We start from the raw sequence: 21,077 nt of genomic DNA, 5'->3' as shown, positions 1-21,077 counted from the left end.
CACTCCAAGGAATTGGAGGGTTAGTGTGGCTGCACTGTGCGGAGGAGAGTGGAGGAAAATTAAGTTAGATAAGGAGATAGATCATGGGTGTGGCAGGCCAGAGTAAGCATTTGGGATTTTATTATAAAGGAAATGAGAACCACTGAAGGTTTTAAGAAGACAAGAGATTCAATTTAGGGTTTTTTTTTTTTTTTTGAGGAAGATTAGCCCTGAGCTAACATCTGCCGCCAATCCTCCTCTTTTTGCTGAGGAAGACTGGCCCTGAGCTAACATCCGTGCCCATCTTCCTCTACTTTATATGTGGGATGCCTACCACAGCATGGCTTGCCAAGCGGTGCCATGTCCACAGCCAGGATCCGAACTGGCAAACCCTGGGCCACAGAAGTAGAACGTGTGCACTTACCCACTGCACCACTGGGCCGGCCCCTCAATTTAGGTTTAAAAAGGTTGTTCTGCCTGGTGTATGGCCACCTGTATTAGTCTACTAGGGCTGCCATAACAAAATACCACGGACTGGGGGGCTTAAACAACAGAATTTTATTTTCTCACAGTTCTGGGAGCTAGAAGTCCAAGATCAAAATGCCAGCAGGGTTGGTTTCTAGTTGGTTCAGGAAGAGAGAAGAGACCACTCTTCCTGGCTCGCAGATGGCTTCTTCTCATTGTGTCTTCATAAGGTCTTTCCTCTTCTGTACATGTGAAGTGGGAGAGAGATCTCTGGTGTCTCTTCCTCCTCTTCCAAGGACAGCAGTCCTATGGGATTAAGCCCCAACCCTTATAACGTCATTTAACCTTAATTAACTCCTTAAAGGCCCATCTCCGAACACAGTCACATTGACAGTTAGGGCTTCAACCTATGAATTCTACGGGGTACGAGGCACAACTTAGTCCATAATGCCAGTCCTGTTAAATAACCAAAGAACCTTTTGCCGAAAGAATTAAATAATTGGGTAGAACTTGACTATATAGCAAAGACTGCGGCAATGGAAAGAAAATTGATGGGGGGAGAAACAGAAAAAGAAAGTAGGTTCTAGAGCTTATTTATGTTATTTAGGAAAAATAATTATCCTTTTTTAGGGTCCTTTTCTTGCACAGAAAAGGACTTGAGAGAGATTTTCTGATTGAATGACAGGCTGAAACAAAACAAATTTTGTAGGGGACCCAGTTCAGTTCCCAACACCATTCACATGAAATAGCCAAAGTTCCACGGAGTTCCAGGCCAGCCTGTCACCTCTCCCTCGCCACTGATCACTGCAAGGATAGGAAGGAAAAGTCTGCTCTGGGCCTTCCATTCACTATGACCCACTCTAGGTACTCAATCTAAATCAGCTGGTTGACCCAGGCAGCTGGGAGCCTCAAGATGATTTCATCCTTTTTGTTTCATGCAAAACGTAAATCCTAATTGATGACTGGAATGTGAGCATATGCGGTTGGAAATCTGTCCTGGTTTATGAAGTCAACTTAGAGTTGGAGAAGGTTTATTTGCAACAGAGTCACATCAATGTAATCTGTTCCTTAAGCCACAGATATTAGAAAATGCTTTCACTCATTTAAAGCCTATGGAAATAGCCTCTGTTGGCAAATTCTGCTACTTTAACCAAATTTTCCCATTTGATGATCGGGACTAGATTATTTAAGTTTTTCATTGCTGATACACTGAATGCTTTGTCCTGTTTGTAGGGTATTATCTGCTGGCCAACACAAAGTTTACATCGCAGCCTGGCTACATTGGAAGGCTCTACGGTCCCTCCCTGCCGGGAAACTTGCAGTATTGTCTACGTTTTTATTACGCCATCTATGGATTTTTAAAAATGAGTGACACCCTCGCAGTGTATATCTTTGAAGAGAACCACGTAGTTCAAGAGAAGGTCTGGTCTGTGCTGGAGTCCCCAAGGGGTGTTTGGATGCAAGCTGAAATCCCCTTTAAGAAGCCCATGCCTACCAAGGTACAGTAGAACCAGCGCGATCCATTGTTCTTTTTCCGTTGCTGGACTGGGTTAGTGAATTTCTGTTTAGTTATTTTCAACTGGTGATGTGTTATTTTTCTTCTCTTCAAGCTGACAGCCCCACGCCCACACCCTATCCCAGCCATGCACAGTTTATATCCTTCAGTTCTTTTTAGTTTTCTGTGTCTCAGAATCATGGCCACCTAGGGAATTTGTTTGTTGTTTATTTCTTAGATTCCACCAGCCTGGGAATACGTGACTAGTCCAAGTTCGGCAGCTAAACTTTAGTTTGAAGCCACAATTCTTTCTCTCTCTCTCTTGTGCATACATACACACACACACATACACGAATGCTACTGTTTTTAAAAGGTGAAATCAGTGAACCTGTTTCTCCATTGAGGCTTTAAGATCAACAGCCTAAGAGTATAGCTGAACACAGGATGGGGAAGCTCAGTGAAAAATGAGAGCCAACCAGACAGAGTGCATCTATATAAGGGAACCATCAGCAGCTGACTTTGATAGCAATGAGAATACAAAGAGATCTCGATTGCAAGGGGAATGTAAGAGAAAACTGTGATTTCCCGAACTTAACAACTCATAACCTCAAGGAAGTTTTACACAGGTGATAAATTCTGTCAACTACAATCCACATATGAAGCTAGTATGGCAAAATGTTTTGTTTCAGCCTGTCGTTCACTCAGAAGCTATCTCTCAGGTACACTCCCTGTGCAAGTAGGGGGCCCAAAGGATTGGAAAGGTCCCTTCCTTCAAAGAGATGATTCACACAGTGGGAGCTCAGTGAAGGCTGTTGAATGAAGAGATGAATCCATTAGTCACGTTCATTAGCCAGGAATTACCCAAAGTCCCAGCTCCCCAGGGGAAGAGCCATACCTAGAAGAGCAGTAAAAGCTTCTTCACAAAGATCGATGACCCGAACTTCTCTCAGTTAGAACCATCTGGACAGAATCACCGCTTTGTCTATCTATAACTTTCTGCTAAAGAAATTTTGTACACCATTCCTGTCGTAATGTTGCTTCGGTACTTTTAGTCCGTTGCACTACCACCAGGGCATGATTAAATCTTTACAATGATTAAGCAAAGATCTTGGAATATCTTTACAAAGTTCTTTTCCGCTGCTAGGCAAGAAGTTGTGATTATAAAGACATGGCCGCCTCCTGGAGTTACTGATTTCTAAAAGGGTTGAACCAATTTCTGACACTTCTAACAGAATATAAGTATGCAGATTTTACCACAATCTCATAGGCTGTTTGGATTATTTTTATGTTAATTAAATAGGTAGTGTTATTGGAGGTATCTCTTCTTAATTCCATTGTGCTTTGATGACTTGACTAGTCTGACAGATTTGGCTTGGGCCCCTGGGAATAAAATGAAAAGTCAGTTTCCTTATCACCCCCTACACCTAAACTCAAACTCCAATTCTTCTTCTCTTTCGGAAGGTTTTTCCCCGATCTTCTGTTTTCTCTTGTAATTCTGAATATTATATTTCCACCTCCGTTTCTTAATTCTTTAATCTGAACAGTATTCGCTGTCTCCTTGCTATGAAAGATAAGGAATTTAGCTTGTTTGTAGTATTCCTTATTCTTTTCTCTCTCCTCACAATTTTTAGTCATATTTTTATGTTCAACTTTTCTCTTGGTTCTCTTTGTAACTTTAATACACTTAACCATTTAGTTTTGGACCCAGAAACTTTAGATAGTGTCTCTTGACACCCCACTGTGTAAGATGAACAAATTTTCACCCCTGCGTTTCCCTTCTCCTCTCTTACCCAATTCATGTCTCAGAGTTTCTCAGCTATACAATTGCTTTTACATTGTCATGAATTTTAACATTTAAATTCCTACAGCGAAGCCTTCTAACTTTGCCAGTGGCGGGATTTCCCAGTGTGAGTCCCCTTGGCATTTTGAAGAAGACAGTTCTGCCTTTGTGGGGAGCCATCCATCACATTGTTGGGTTTTTAGCATCTGCAGTTACTGTAACAACCCAAATTATTTCCACACCTTTCCCAATGGCCCCAGAGGTGCCACACCGTCCTTGGATGAGAACCATTGGTCTATAAGCTGATTCTGAAAATTGAAATTAAACATAAACTCTACCTGCAATCCACTCTTGCCCCCACCCCATCTGTGCCCTGCCCAGGAGCAGCGTTATCATGAGGAAGCCGTCCCCTGAAGTAACCCTTTGGCCTCCTATTGCTCTTAGGGAAAAGGCTCTGTGTGACCTGACATCCGCCCCCTCCCCAGCTTCGCCTCTTGCTTTCTGCCTTCTAATCACACTGCACAATCAGTTCCTTGAACACACTCTGTGCTCTCCTGTCTTGGATCGTTGCGCACTCTATTGTTTCCACTGCCTAGCCTCATCTTAATTCGACCACACTTAAACTTCACTTCCACAGAGAATCCTTCTCTAGCCCCACTCCCCGGAATTGGTTAGAGTTCCCCGGGCATGCTAGGTCGCTCCTTCATCATCTTGGGGACAGTATAACACAGTGATTAGGAGCATAGATCCAGGAGTCTCTCTGGTTTCAAATCTTAATTCTACCATTTACTGGCTTGGCACTCTTAGCGTTTTTTCAATTGAGGTGTAATTGACTACTATAACATTATATTAGTTTCAGGTATACAACATAATGACTTGATATTTGTTTATATTGCAAAATGATCACCATAATAAGTCTAGTTAAGATCCATCATCATACATAGTAACAAAAAAGTTTTTATCTTGTGATGAGAACTTTCAAATGCGCAATACAGTATTATTGACTATAGTCACCATTACATTCCATGACTTATTTATTTTTCACTGAAAGTTAGTAACTTTTAACCCATTTCACCCACCTCTGCACCTCCTGCCTCTGGCAACCACCAATCCGTTCTCTGTGTCTATGACTTGTTTTTTTTGGTTTGTTTTTCAGATTCTATGTGTGAGATCATACCGTTTTTGTCTTTCTCTATCTGACTTGTTTTATTTAGCCTAATGCCCTCAGGGTCCATCCATGTTACACATGCCAAGATTTCCTCATTTTTAATGGCTGAATAATATTCTCTTAGTCATTTTTTTTTAAATCTCTTTCTTCCTTACTTTTCCCACCCAGAACCCAAAACCTAGCAGATACTTTGCTCACAATTGATGCTCAGTAATTGTCTGTGGGATGACTGTCAGGTGCTGACTCTCGAGCAGTGGTTGTTGACCCTCATTAAAATCACCTGGGAAGTGCTTTTAAAATGCTAATGCCCAAGATATTCACTGTCCATTTCTCTCATAAAAATATAACCTTCCTGAGGACAAGGTCTGTGTTAGTCTTGTTCATTTCTGTATCTACAGCATCTAGCACTGTGCCTGGTGCACAGGAGATTATCAGTAACATTTTGTTCAGTAAATTTTGTTCGGTACACATATGTGGTCAATGAATACATAGAAGAATAATGAAAAGAACAATGAAAGATGAATAAATAAAAGAATGAATGAGTTGACTTTCTGACGCTGATAAGTGGCAGAACTAGAGTTTGAACCGTGGTCTAGCCTACCCTGAAGGCTGCCCGTTGGTGCAGGTTTCCTTGGGTGCTCAAGGTTTCCATCTAGTCTTGGGGAAGGCTTCTTCTTGTGCAACTAGAAACAGTCAGGCTCCCCAGTGTGCTGTGGGGTATAGGCACCTTCTGTCATTTCATTGAATTCTCACAACATTCCTGTAAGGGAAGTACAGTATCTCCTTTTAGTGCCCTTGGCACCCTGGAATGCAGAGTTAGACTAGCCCAAGCTCATGTTCTACTGGAAACGGATGCCTGAGCTCAGAGCTTAGTGTTCTGTGGCAAGGAAGAATGCTCCCTGCCTCTGCTTCTTGTCCTCACCACCCCGTTCCTGAAGCCAGTCAAGTGCCATTAGTCTCGAAGAGAGCAAATGGCTGCATTTTCACACCTACTCCCCAGCTCAAGAGCCATGTATTTGAATCTTGACTACACCTGGCCTAATCCTGCTGCCAATTTTCACTGGTGGAAATGTCTTCTAGATGTGTTTGAGTATCTGTGCTGCATATCCAAAATAATCACACCCATAATCCCTTACATTTGCTTGTTACTATAACCTGCTGTCATGAACATTATTGTCACCCCTCAGTGAGTTGTCATGTGAAACCAGAGCTGAGCAGAGTGGGGAGCAGCCTGGACAGAACTGTAACAGTGTCTAAGCTTGGAGCCCCTCTCGCCTGTTTCTCTCCCTCACTCCTAATACCTACACACTACCTCAGCTGTGTCTTCCCAGATGCCTTCACTCTGGACGTTTCTTTACCTTTCTCTCCCCTCTCTACCCAGCGTGTTTTAAAGACAATGGCTGATACAATTAATAACGCCCTCTTATCTCCCCTAGATGGTCTACTGTTTGATGGAAACTATAATATATAGCTCTATTTAAGAAAGGATAGCAATGGTAGGAATTTCCTTGACCGTTCTAGCAAAGTCGCTGTATGGATGGGTTCTGTGTTATGTTGTCACAGCTGCCAACAACAACAGGAACTTCTGTCGAGCACTTCCCAGGCACCATGCTAAGCCCTCAATGGGCATTGCTTCATTCGATGCCACAGCACCCTAGGAAGGGAATCATTGTAGCCCCATTTAACAGATGAGGAAAGCTCAGGTGGAAAACGAAGGACATTGTTCAGCAGCACTCAGCTATTAAGTGGCAAAGCTGAGAAGTAAATCCAGAAAGTTCTTTTTGAATCCAGAATCCATGCTTTTTACACTGTTCCTTTATGCCTCTCAGCCCTCTCCTGGGTGATGTTGAAAGTACAGGATCGGGGGAGAAGGGGAGCCCAGCCCTAACTCAAGATTTCTAAAAATTTCTAGGGCTTTATTATTAACGCATAGTTGTTCTATTTTAGAAATAACTTTGGCTCCTAGGAGGGATAAAAGTTCAAGTGGTTTGATACAAATACAGTGTAATGCTTAAAAGACTTGGCTATGGGTTGTCTGCCTTGTAATTTGGGTAGTTGTGTGACCTTGCTGAGCCTCACTTTTCTTCATATGTAAAATGAGTACCTTAGCAGTACCTGCCTTGCAGGATTATGGTGAAGATCAAATGAGATGCATCAGGTAAAGCACTTAGCATAGTACCTGGCACATACTTAGCGTTTATTAAATTTAGGAGAAGAGAGAGAGAGAATGACGGAGAGACTGCAGACTGTGTTTTCTAGATCCTCATCCTCATAAGGTTTCATAGGCAACATCTCTTTAGTTCATGGATAATTCTGCACCTTGATTTTTTTTTTTTTTTTTTTATTAATGTTATGATGGATTACAAGCTTGTGAAATTTCAGTTGTACATTTTTGTTAGTCATGTTGTGGGTACACCTCTTCCCCCTCCGTACCCTCCCCCCACCCCCCCTTTTCCCTGGTAACCCCCGATCGGATCTCCTTCTCAATATACTAATTTCCACCTATGAGTGGAGTCATATAGAGTTCGTCTTTCTCTGACTGACTTATTTCGCTTAACATAATGCCCTCGAGGTCCATCCACATTGTTGTGAATGGGCCAATTTCGTCTTTTTTTATGGCTGAGTAGTATTCCATTGTGTATATATACCACATCTTCTTTATCCAATCATCAGTTTCTGGGCATGTAGGCTGGTTCCACGTCTTGGCTATTGTAAATAATGCTGCGATGAACATAGGGGTGCAACGGACTCTTGTGATATCTGATATCAGGTTCTTAGGATAGATACCCAGTAATGGGATGGCTGGGTCATAGGGTATTTCTATTTTTAACTTTTTGAGAAATCTCCATACTGTTTTCCATAGTGGCTGTACCAGTTTGCATTCCCACCAACAGTGTATGAGGGTTCCTCTTTCTCCACAACCTCTCCAACATTTGTCGTTCTTGGTTTTGGCTGTTTTTGCCAATCTAACGGGGGTAAGGTGATATCTTAGTGTAGTTTTGATTTGCATTTCCCTGATGATTAGCGATGATGAACATCTTTTCATGTGTCTATTGGCCATATTCATATCTTCTTTTGAGAAATGTCTGTTCATGTCCTCTGCCCATTTTTTGATCGGGTTGTTTGTTTTTTTGTTGTTAAGCAGTGTGAGTTCTTTGTATATTATGGAGATTAACCCTTTGTCGGATAAGTGGCTTGTAAATATTTTTTCCCAATTAGTGAGCTGTTTTTTTGTTTCAATTCTGTTTTCCCTTGCCTTGAAGAAGCTCTTTAGTCTGATGAAGTCCCATTTGTTTATTCTTTCTATTGTTTCCCTCAACTGAGGAGTTACAGTGTCCGAAAAGATTCTTTTGAAACTGATGTCAAAGAGTGTACTGCCTATATTCTCTTCCAAAAGACTTATTGTCTCAGGCCTAATCTTTAGGTCTTTGATCCATTTTGAGTTTATTTTGGTGTGTGGTGAAAAAGAATGGTCGATTTTCAATCTTTTGCATGTGGCTGTCCAGTTTTCCCAGCACCATTTGTTGAAGAGACTTTCTTTTCTCCATTGTAGGCCCTCTGCTCCTTTGTCGAAGATTAGCTGTCCATAGATGTGTGGTTTTATCTCTGGGCTTTCAATTCTGTTCCATTGATCTGTGGACCTGTTTTTGTACCAGTACCATGCTGTTTTGATCACTGTAGCTTTGTAGTATGTTTTGAAATCGGGGATTGTGATTCCGCCGGCTTTGTTTTTCTTGCTCAAGATTGCTTTAGCAATTCGTGGTCTTTTGTTCCCCCATATGAATTTTAGGATTGTTTGTTCAATTTCTGTGAAGAATGTTCTGGGGATTCTGATTGGGATAGCATTGAATCTGTATATTGCTTTAGGTAGTATGGACATTTTAACTATGTTTATTCTTCCAATCCATGTGCAAGGAATGTCTTTCCATCTCTTTATGTCATCGTCAATTTCTTTCAAGAAAGTCTTGTAGTTTTCATTGTATAGATCCTTCACTTCCTTGGTTAAGTTTATCCCAAGGTATTTTATTCTTTTCGTTGCGATGGTGAATGGGATAGAGTTCTTGAGTTCTTTTTCTGTTAGTTTATTGTTAGTGTATAGAAATGCTACTGATTTATGCACGTTAATTTTATACCCTGCTACTTTGCTGTAGTTGTTGATTATTTCTAATAGTTTTTCTGTGGATTCTTTGGGGTTTTCTATGTATAAGATCATGTCGTCTGCAAACAGCGCGAGTTTTACTTCTTCGTTACCTGTTTGGATTCCTTTTATTTTTTTTTCCTGCCGAATTGCTCTGGCCAGCACCTCCAGTACTATGTTGAATAGGAGTGGTGAAAGTGGGCACCCTTGTCTTGTTCCTGTCCTCAGAGGGATGGCTTTCAGCTTTTGTCCATTGAGTATGATGTTGGCTGTGGGTCTATCATATATGGCCTTTATTATGTTGAGGTACTTTCCTTCTATACCCATTTTACTGAGGGTTTTTATCATAAATGGGTGTTGGATCTTGTCGAATGCTTTCTCTGCGTCTATTGAGATGATCATGTGGTTTTTGTTTTTCATTTTGTTGATGTAGTGTATCACGTTGATTGACTTGCGGATGTTGAACCATCCCTGTGTCCCTGGTATAAATCCCACTTGATCATGGTGTATAATCTTTTTGATGTATTGCTGTAATCGGTTTGCCAAAATTTTGTTGAGGATTTTTGCATCTATGTTCATCAGTGATATTGGCCTGTAGTTCTCCTTCTTTGTGTTGTCCTTGTCAGGTTTGGGGATCAGAGTGATGTTGGCTTCATAGAATGTGTTAGGGAGTTCTCCATCTTTCTCAATTTTCTGGAACAGTTTGAGGAGAATAGGTATTAAGTCTTCTTTGAATGTTTGGTAGAATTCTCCAGAGAAGCCGTCTGGTCCTGGACTCTTGTTTTTGGGGAGGTTTTTGATTACCGTTTCTATTTCCTTACTTGTGATTGGTCTATTCAGATTCTCCATTTCTTCCTGATTCAGTTTGGGGAGATTGTATGAGTCTAGGAATTTGTCCATTTCTTCCAAGTTGTTCAATTTGTTGGCATATAGTTTTTCATAGTATTCTCTTATGATCTCTTGTATTTCATTGGTATCTGTTGTGATTTCTCCTCTGTCATTCCTGATTTTATTAATTTGCGCTTTCTCTCTTCTTTTCTTGGTGAGTCTGGCTAGGGGTTTGTCAATTTTGTTAATTCTTTCGAAGAACCAACTCTTTGTTTCATTGATCCTTTCTATTGTCTTTTTTGTTTCAATATCGTTTATTTCTGCTCTTATTTTTATTATTTCCCTCCTTCTACTGACTCTGGGTTTTGTTTGTTCTTCTTTTTCTAGTTCTGTTAGGTGTCGTTTGAGGTTGCTTATGTGAGCTTTTTCTTGTTTAGTGAGGTGAGCCTGTATTGCGATGAATTTCCCTCTTAGGACTGCTTTTGCTGCATCCCAAATGATTTGGTATGTCGTGTTCTCATTTTCATTTGTCTCTAGATAATATTTGATTTCTTCTTTAATTTCTTCAATGATCCATTGTTTGTTGAGAAGCGTGTTGTTTAGTCTCCACATTTTTGCACCTTTCTCTGCTTTTTTCTTGTAGTTGATTTCTAGTTTAATAGCGTTATGATCAGAAAAGATGCTTGATATTATTTCAACTCTCTTGTATTTATTGATGTTTGCTTTGGTTCCCAAAATATGGTCAATCCTTGAGAATGTTCCATGTGCACTTGAGAAGAATGTGTAACCTGCTGTTTTTGGATGAAGTGTTCTATATATATCTATTAAGTCCATCTGGTCTAATTTTTCATTTAATTCTATTATTTCCTTGTTGATTTTCTGTCTGGATGTTCTGTCCATTGGTGTTAATGGTGTGTTGAGGTCCCCTACTATTATTGTATTGTTGTTGATGTCTTCTTTTAGTTCTATTAAGAGTTGCTTTACAAATTTTGGTGCTCCTGTGTTGGGTGCGTATATATTTATAAGTGTTATGTCTTCTTGGTGGAGAGTCCCTTTTATCATTATATACTGTCCCTCTTTATCTTTCTTTATCTGTTTTGCTTTGAAATCTACCTTGTCTGATATTAGTATAGCGACACCTGCTTTCTTTTGTTCATTATTAGCTTGGAGTATTGTTCTCCATCCCTTCACTCTGAGTCTGTGTTTGTCTTTGGGGCTGAGGTGTGTTTCCTGGAGGCAGCATATTGTTGGATCTTGTTCTTTGATCCATCCTGCCACTCTGTGTCTTTTGATTGGGGAGTTCAATCCATTTACATTTAGAGTGATTATTGAGACGTGGGGGCCTACCACTCCCATTTTGTGTCTTGTTTTCCGGTTTTCTTCAGTTTCCTTTGTTTCTCGTCCCATGGTTTAATCTGTTCTGATGTAGAGCTGCTACTCTCTGTTGTTGTCCTTCTACTTATCTCCTCTGCTCTTGGTTTTGTAGCCCCTTTCCTTTTTTGGATTTTTCAGGAATGAGGGTTTTCCTGAGGATTTCCTGAAGAGGAGGTTTTGTGGCAATGAACTCCCTTAATTTTTGTTTATCTGGGAAAGTTTTTATTTCTCCATCGTATTTGAAGGATATTTTCGCTGGGTAGAGAATTCTCGGCTGTAGATTTTTGTCCTTCAGATTTTTGAATATATCATTCCACTCTCTTCTAGCCTGTAAAGTTTCTGCTGAGAAATCTGCTGATAGCCTGATGGGAGTTCCTTTGTAGGTTAGTTTCTTTTGCCTGGCTGTCCTTAATATTTTCTCCTTTTCGTTGACTTTTGCTAGCTTCACTACTATATGCCGTGGAGTTGGTCTTCTTGCATTGATAAAGTTTGGAGATCTATTGGCTTCTGTCACCTGAAGATCCATCTCCCTCACCAGATTTGGGAAGTTCTCGGCCATTATTTCTTTGAATAGGTTTTCTGCCCCTTTCTCCTTCTCTTCTCCCTCTGGTATACCTATAATCCTTACGTTGCATCTCCTAATTGTGTCTGATAATTCTCGGAGAGTTTCTTCATTTCTTTTAAGTCTTGCTTCTCTCTCCTCCTCTGCCTGCAACAATTCTATATTGCCATCTTCCAAATTGCTAATTCTTTCCTCCATATTATCGGCCCTACTGTTCAGAGCATCTAGATTTTTCTTAATCTCCTCTATTGTGTTCTTCATTTCCAATATTTCTGTTTGGTTCTTCTTTATCGTATCAAACTCTTTTGTAACATAGCTCCTGAACTCGTTGAGTTGTCGGTCAGAATTCTCTCTTAACTCATTGAGAATCTTAATGATGGCTGTTTTGAAGTCATCGTCATTTAGGTTATACATCTCATTTTCTTTGGGATTGTTTTCTGTGTATTTGTTGCTTTCTTTCTGTTCTGGAGATTTAATGTATTTTTTCATATTGCTTGATGTTGTTGATTTGTGCCTCCGCATGGAAATAGAGTTTAGTTGCTCCTTTCACTTGTTTCAGCTGCTGCGGAGGGAGGAGCAGCTGTTTATATTTCACCAACCAGGAATCCTGTCCATAGTTGCTAACTGGGCCTGGGCCCCTCTTCGTAGCCACAGTGGCCCTTTGGATTCCCTCCTCTGCCGTGGGGGCCGTCACAGGGGGGCTTCAGGCTGCAGGTGCCTACTGTTGCAGCCCACCTAGATGTGCTCTCTCCTTGGGGTCTGCAACGGTGTTATGGGCTTTTCCAGCAGCCAGGGGTGGGATCACTTATATTTGTCACTCCGTTGCTGTCGGCACCCACCAAATCTCACTTGTCCTCTATAGGTCGCAGGATAGCTATTGGCATCTTCTACAGTCTGTGGTTAGTACACCTAGCTATGCTGCTTTTGCCCTGGGGTCTTCCAGCCTTGTGGCTGGCGGCTGGGTGCCTTCTACTGGTGCTGTGCAGAGGCTTTCCCTAAGGCTGCTGTGAGCCTGTAGGGTTTCCCCCTAGGCTACTAAGCTGGGTCTCTGGAACTCTCTCCAGCCCCAGTCCTCTCTGAGATCTCCAGCAATCCCTAGCCTCACGGGGTGGGCAACGGCAGCTGGGGGTCGCCCCGCCCTCAGGGCTTCTCTCCCGGCCTCTGCCGGAGCCGTGAATGCTGGGCGTGGCCCCTCTGCTAATGGCAGACAGAGAGTTTTGTCTGCTGCCCTGGCGGAGCTCCGGCGCTTCCCCTCCGGGTCGCAGAACCGGCCTTTGAAAATTCCCCCAGCCCCGGTCCTCTCCGAGATCTCCGGCAATCCCTAGCCCCACGGGGCGGGCAACGGCAGCTGGGGGTCGCCCAGCCCTCTGGGATTCTCTCTGGGCCTCTGCCGGAGCCGTGAATGCTCAGCGTGGCCCCTCTGCTAATGGCAGGCAGAGAGTTTTGTCTGCTGCCCGGGCGGAGCTCCGGCGCTTCCCCTCCGGGTCGCAGGACCGGCCTTTTGAAAGTTCCCCCCGCCCCGGTCCTCTCCGAGATCTCCGGCAATCCCTAGTCCCACGGGGCGGGCAACGGCAGCTGGGAGATCTCCGTGCCCTCCGTGTCTCTCTCTGGGACCCTCCGGGCGCCCCGAGCACCAGGCTGGATCCCCCCGCCAATGGCGGGGAGAGACTCTCCCCGCGGGCTCAGGTGTGCAACTCCAAAGTTTCCCTCTGCGTTTAGGAGTAATTGCAGGGGGTTTAGGTAGGGTTCTGGTCACCTGTTTCCAGCGTCACTCCTCTGTTGTGTTCTCGCTCCTGCCCTAGACGTGCGTGGATCCTCTGGGGGCGTCCGTTGGAAGAAAGCCGCTTGCGGGTACCAGGCTGCCCGTCGGGGTCGGAGAGCCCTCACCTATTTCCACCTCCTCCCGGAGGAAAGTCCATCCGCCTTCCGATGTATAGTCGCGTGTGTGTCTCAGACGTCCTGAGATGCTGTCTGGATATCCTTTGTCAAGCGATAAGTGTCCAAATAATTGTAGACTCGAAGGGCGAGAGACAAAGAGGACTACTCACGGCGCCATCTTGGCTCTTCCCACTGCACCTTGATTTTTGCTGTGAAGTCTTCTTTAAACTAAAAATCAGGTCAGAATTAAATCCTTCTGTTGATAGTACTAGACTTTCTTAATGAAATGGCTGCTTTTACACAATCATGAACAGCCTACAACAATTTTTTTTCCTCCCCAAAGCCTCAGTGCATGCTTGTATATCCTGATTGTCAGTCCTTCTAGTTCTATGTGAGCTGCCAACATAGCATAGCCACTGACTGACAAATGATGTGGTTCCATGACCGGGAAACAAACCCGGGCTGCCAAAGTGGTGAGAGAGCCAAACTTTAACCAATAAGCCGTCAGGGCTGGCTCGACAACAAATTTTTTAATGTTTTAGAAATATTTTGAAAGGGCATGAATCAGGAAGTGTTTTTCGTATTCTGTTTTTCCCCATCAAGCTACTAAAGCAGAGAGCAGGTAATCAAGAGTTACCTTGAGACTTTCATATACTAGAGAGGATCATGAGGAGAGGGAACAATTCACTCCGAAATGCTTTTCCTTAAAAGCCAAATGTCGAGAGAGACTAGAGAGTCATTGCCAGAAATTCATAATGATGGAGCACAAACATTAGCCGTTATATGTTCAAATCCTTAGTTTAACATTATGCTTGGTTACCGTAGTATGTTAGGTCCTGCAATATCTCCTGGACTGAAGCTAGTTTTCCCTTTAACAAAGACCTTTAAGTGTCTGTTAATTAGAAGCACTGGGAGGAATTTAACATTGTGCTCATTAAATATTTCTTTTGGGAAAAAAACTGTTAAATGGCCGTGAGAGAATGACTGGGCATTCTGTTTCATCTGGGTCTGGGTTAATGATCAGCTCTGCAGTCTTTCAAATCTTCGTGGTGAACCCTTCCAAGTCTACATCTTTACTCTGTTATAGGATTAAAAAACAAATAGATTTCAAAAGTCATTTATGGATTTGGAGAAAACCCCTATGTGACCAATCTGAAAACAATATAAATATATTTTTTTCACTAGGTAAGAACCTTATGTCAGCACTTCTCAGGGTATGTCCCATGGAGTACAAATCCCTTGAGTTGTTTCTTTGAAAAAAAGTTCTGTGATCAAATGAATTGGGGAAATTTTGCATACAAGGTCTCTACTTTTTCACATATGCACATGAAGATTCATAATGCGCAATAATGTATTAGAAACTCTGGTGAGTTCTACATTAAAGAATCCTGTTTAAGCTTGTTTAAGGTGGCAATTCCTTCAAAGTATTTGACACGGAACCCTTGTCTTGTGTTGCTCCTATTAGCATCATTCTACTATCATAGCATTTAATGCGTTATATTGAAATCGTCTACTTACTTGCCTACCTACGTTAATCAGACTGTAAGCCTCTGGAGAGCAGAGATCCACGTTGTACTTATTTTTTTGTTTCTAATGTGAACACAATTTCTGGAGCAGAGTAGGTGCTCAATAAATAGTTAAGAAAAGAACTAAATTGTCAGTGAAGATGTGTTGATGGCAAGGAAGAACAACGTAAGTCCATCCAAGGAAGAAGGAAGAATAAATGTTTCTGCCTTTGAGTCATATAAACCATAATCCCTTATAGGCTAGCACCTGAGCAATTTGTTCTGGAAGGAATTTCAGTGCAAATCCTTGAAAGCAAGAATATCCTGCTGGAGTGGGTTTAAGGACATACATGGACATACATATGCCAAGTCTGGTTTGAAGCTTTTCATGATATTTATTAAAACCAAAAACTATGACTCTTCCCTTTGAAACAACTTCCTATCCTTACATCATGCCATTGTCCTGTTCCCAAAGATCCGTGTGAGGTTTTACCAGCCCTCTTGATTTCCCGCCCCCAACACAGCTTCCTAGCCTCCATTCTGTGCTTGTGGTCCATGATGCACTCACTTTCACATCATAATCCCCATGCTCAGGTCCTTCTGGCTTCTGCCATCTTGATCCTCTTAACCCCTGAGAACTGTCAGCAGCTACTTTCGTCTTCTTCTCTGCAGGCTTCTCAGCATAGCTGGAGAAAATGGCTTGTCTCCCCTGTCCCCTCCTGCAGGGAGAGCCTTTTATTCATCTCATCTCTTGTTGCCTTCCTTTCTCACTCCCCACCCGAGATGTTCCCACCCTTTTTCTCTCACAAGCTTCCAATTTGATTCTCCCTGCCTCGTTCTAAGGATGTGACCTCATGGGTTCATCTCCCAAAAGGATGAAGGCATTCAGCACGAGCCCCTTCAATTCTGTTCCTCTCTGAATCTTCACTTGCCTCTCTGTCATCTGATGTATCTGACAAAGGAAGTATTATCCTTGCTTTTAGTCAAAAATCAACCCGTCCGTCTGTACATTTGATCTCACCCTCCTGCCTCCTCTGGGACCTTATTTCATAAATTATGCCCTCTCTCATGAATCTTCAATCCTCATTAGTCCTCTGCACACTGCCATCATATTTTGGTCACACAAATAAACAACAAACCTTCCTTTCACCTTTTCACTCGTTTAAGCTGTCACCCTACCCCATTCCTTTAGTCTTCAGGCCTCTTGAAAAATGCGTCTTCAATCACACTCTGTGCCCCGGTGCAGTTTCTCATTCCTCAAATCCTCACCTTCTGACCTCTGCCTTCCTCCCACCATGCTTCCTCAAAGGGTTTATCCCGTTGATCTTGCTGCAGGAATCATCATGCCTGGGAAAACCCTTCACCTCTCTCAAAGTCCTTCTCAAGTGTCCCTTCCTCTTTGAACCTTTTACAAGTCATGAACTTGTGTTTTACTTGTTGGAATGAGATTTGTATAATAAAAGATCCTAGGTCAGGAATGAGAAGACTTGGCTTCAAGTCCAGATTCTGGCATTAACTATGTAAATCAGAACGTCATGTCACCTCTCTATGAAATAGGACATGTTTTAAGATGACCACTAAGTCTCTTCTATCTCTTATTATATTTTAGACGTCTTAATGGCAGGAACTGTGTTTTAATATTGTGCAGCACAATTCTTATGAATAGCTTTCTCTATTTCTTTATTTCTTCTCATAATATTCTTTTCCTTTTAGTAAAAGAATTAGTAAAATTTAAGTCTGTGATTTGGATTTCTCATTTTAAAATCTTCCTTTTAACTTTGCCCTTTAATAATGAAAATGCTTCTAAATGTAAAATATCTAGGGTTCTGAAATTTTTTAAGGCAATACTTAGAAGTTCGCTCAAATAGAAGAGCAAGTCTAGGATGTTTCTGGAGAGATTTATAAATAAGTGCCTATTTAATAACAAGACATTCTGCTATAAAGGGATTAAGGAATCAGAAAACCAGTGTGTAGACAAGATAGATAAATTTCCTGTCACATTTCATGATGTCTGAGAACATTGGAAAATGGCTGCTCCAGGATATTGATGTCCCAGCATAATTAAAGCAGGACAGCTGAGTGCAAAGTAGAAATAACAAGATTGTTAATTATTGACAAGATGATCAACACATTATAGAACAGATTAGGGTGGTTCTGTACACAGAGCAGGGAAAATTATACTTTCAAGTAGAATAAGTTTTAATGTGAAATTGGATAGAGAGGCTAAGTATGGACAAGGCCCCTACTCTTGAGTTTTTCAAGCTAGACTGTGCCAGTTGTCAGTCCAGGAATTCTAAATTGCTATAAATATGAAAAGGGCAGGGTTGGGTTACTCTTATTTTCCTTCTCTTTCATTTCCTTTCAGGTCTTTGTTGAGGGCTTCTGCATTTCATGTCAGCTTATAGGGAAATGACTAGAAAGGCTGATTTGTACAACTCGTAGTTGCTTACACGAGTGTAGCGTTTATGTCAGTGCATTCTTTCATGACTTTTCTGAGGAATGAATTTCATGGAATATTGCTCGATTACTACACTTGTCCTCCTAGCACCACGGAGATATCTGAAAAGACAGAATAGACATTCTTTCCCCATAGTTTTATTAATAAGCTTTATTAGGCAAATGTATTCTGAGGATTGTCTAGGAATCTGAAAACACTACATCTCTCCACACTTCCAAATTCCTAATTTTGTATTTCACTGTCTTACAATGGCTGCATTTTTAAGGAATCTTTTCCTGAGTGTTTTTGGATGATGCAACATTATTTTTTGATGCTCACATTGAGATTCTCTGGGGATCTTCTGGCTTTCTGAGCTCATAGACAGACTAATATTTGCTGGCCTCTGTGGCTATAAGCTTAATTCTCTTACTTGTAAATTGACTAGTCACACGTTAATAAAGGCTCTCTACTTTCACCTGGGGAAGAATATTTTATTTCCTTTTGGATAGATATCTCCATCTTTTTCTTCCTCTCTTGTATGACATTCTCTGGGTATTTTCTGCTCTGTCTTTCCGGTACTCACCTCCAGGAGAAGTCTCCCTCTAGATGGTCCACAAGCCACTTCCCTATGACATCTCCCATCACACCACTGATGGGCCATGAGCCTCTGTTTTCTGTTCAATGTCAGGTTACATGTGTACCTAGACAAGGCTCAAGGATGCATCACTATTGTGGCCCACTTATTTCATCTCAGTCTTCAAACCAGGACATTTGGTTCTCCCTTAGTTTCATTCTCCAGATAAGGATTGCCTAATAAACATATCTGAAAGGCAAATCCCGAGTCAGAAAAAAAGTTCACAACATATATGACAAACTCTTAATACATTTAGCATATATTTACTCTAATAAATCAATAAGCAAAAGACAAATTAAGCAATAGGAAAGTGGGCAATGGCTATAGACAGGCAAGTCAAAAAAGGGAAATACTGTTGGAAAATAATGCACAAATATATCTAAGCTCATTTATAATCAAACAAATTCTAAAAATAATAAAATAGCACATTTGTCTCTCAAATGGATAAAAATACTTTAAAAGTATAATACTCTGTTGTGTGATGTTTGTATTAATAGCTGTGTTCATAAAGTATACTATTTGTATTGTTCAGTTTATCAATTAAGAAAATAAATCTTTCATTTTAAACCAAAAAATATATATATGTATATATACATATAGAGTTATATAGACGAATATATATAACATATATATATTAAAAATTACCCTAAAGAGGTGAGGATGCAAGGAAATAAGGATTCTCATAAGTTCTAATGTGAGGAAAAATTGATATATTCTAGATGACAACTCAATTACATGTATCCAAAAGAAAGCCCCCAAACATGCATACCTTTTGACATAACAATTCTATTTCTGGGGATTTATCATAAGGAAATAAACATGGTTATGTACAAAGATTTAGTACCAATATTCATCACCTCAAAGTTTGTCATATTGAGAGATTGGAAACTCCTCAATTAGCTATCAGTAAGGGTTGGTTAAATAAGTTGTGACATAGCTAAAAAGGGGGTAGTGTTTTGTAAGCTTTAAGTCACAGCTCTTCCTCAGGTCAAGGATCTACACTTTGTCTTGGGAATCAAGGAAAATAAGGCCAACAACTGTCTCTATGTCTCAGACATGAGTCTAGCCAAGTCAGTGTTCCTGTTTGCGTATTAGCAGGGCATGGCTAGAGTGTCTGCTGTCTTCTCCTGACCCAGGAGGAGTTCATCCAGAGCAGGGGTGGGCCTTGAGGGCCTTGACTAAATTCTTCCTTTTCTTGCTGTTTGTTGATTGCATTCTGCATGTCTTCTGGTAGGACTGACATTTTTATATCTCCATCCAAGTGAACCCCAATAACAGCTCCGTATTATGATAGTCCATCCTTGGACATGACAATTAAATTGGTCATTACGTTACATTAATCAGGGAAGTGTTTGACCAAGGATCCTCCCTATGGGAGGTGGGCCAGAGATAAACCACATTGTATGTCCACCTGGCATTGTTTTTTTCAGACCACCTGCCCACTGAGGAGAGCAAATAAAAATAGGAAGGCATTCACACCTAATTTCCTTCAGTGATGATGAAACGTTTATGGGATAATTATATATAATTCTATCTTCATTATTAGGCTGTGGAATTAGACTCTAAAACACTAAAAATGATACCATCTTACCCTTGTCTGATGTTCATTTTTTCAAAGGCTTTTCAAATTTATTTTCCATTTAGATCCTCGATATTAACTCTGCAGGGTTAGGCATCTGTGTCCCACAATGAGAAGAGCATGAACTTTGGAGTCAGACAGGCCTTGCTCCCAAACAAAGGAAAGAAAGTGAGAATGGGTGCAAATATAAGGTGCAAAGATGAGAGTGTAGGTGTGGATGTGGAGAGTTGGAAGGATTCTTTCCTATGGGCCTAAATTCTCCGTGTGGAGTGGGATGTAAAGTCATCAGCTGAGGAGGAGAAGGATGCAGTGAGATGAGGGAACGGCTGCTGTGCGGAGGAGAGGTTACTAACTGAGAGGAGAGCTTTCAGCATTCACCGGTCCTCAAATTCAGCCGTGATTTATGTCAGATTCAGGTTCTGGTGCCAAAGGACCAAAAACTCTTTATAAACAGACATAAGGCAAAATGACAGGAAGCTGGTTGTAAACATGGGTCAAAGATGTGTTTGGTCCACTTCTATTAATTGGGGAGTTTGAAGATCATGCCACTCAGAATCATATTTTTAAATACCTAAAGCAAAAAGGAGAAAATGAGCGGGTTGGTATAACGGAATATGCTCTGTCAGAGATTCAGTGTGATGTTTCATGCCTGGGGCTGCAGCCGGCTCTTGTGTGACCTTGAGCTTACATCACAGGGTCTCTGGACCTTTTCCTGAAAAATGACTGATTGTGAGGTCTCTTCTGGAATCTCCTCTCCCTTTTCAGTGACCAAAAGACCTGAAAATAATGCAGATTTCTGAAATCAACGAGCTGAGAGATCTGGGTATTTACCACCAAAATAGCAATGAAAAAATTTGGCTGTAAATCTGCAAGTCTACCACAGCGTGCCCTTTACCCCAGAACGGAAGGCTCCTATGAACAGAAAGACTCATGCTGGGAAAGGCTGGAAGCTGCTCAATCTTTGTTGCTTGTCAAAGCCAAAAGTTGAATTAAATCAGATGAGTCTTTAAAAAAAGAAAAAACAAAACAGATGGGTCTTTTAAGAAAAAAAAGTGTTGGTCAGCTAAAGACTTATTTAAAAACACATGGTCATTCTGCCTTTTGTGAGAGCTGAAGACCAAATATAGTAAGTGCAGGAGGCATGCTCTTACAATTTAGCGACTATTTCTCAAAACATGGCTGGGATTCTAAAAATGCTTAAGTCTTATATTCATTCTTCTAGATAAAGCTCCACTCGGCCTGTCTTTAGGGATCT

At 41.3% G+C, this 21,077-nt stretch overlaps 1 protein-coding gene across 3 annotated transcripts in view; it reads left to right on the top strand.

Moving 5' to 3' along the window:
- Nucleotides 1-21,077, top strand: part of MAMDC2 (MAM domain containing 2) — a 156,115-nt gene that overhangs the window by 93,076 nt on the left and 41,962 nt on the right. For all 3 annotated transcript variants that reach the window (XM_046665078.1, XM_046665080.1, XM_046665081.1), the window contains one exon: nucleotides 1,678-1,943. In XM_046665078.1, coding sequence (XP_046521034.1) covers nucleotides 1,678-1,943 — 266 coding nt within the window. The remainder of the gene's footprint in view (nucleotides 1-1,677; nucleotides 1,944-21,077) is intronic.

This window comes from Equus quagga, chromosome 6, assembly GCF_021613505.1.
Source record: "Equus quagga isolate Etosha38 chromosome 6, UCLA_HA_Equagga_1.0, whole genome shotgun sequence".
NCBI lineage: Eukaryota > Metazoa > Chordata > Mammalia > Perissodactyla > Equidae > Equus > Equus quagga.
The sequence above is the reverse complement of the archived record's forward strand: the minus strand, read 5'-3'. Positions and strand labels throughout refer to the sequence as shown.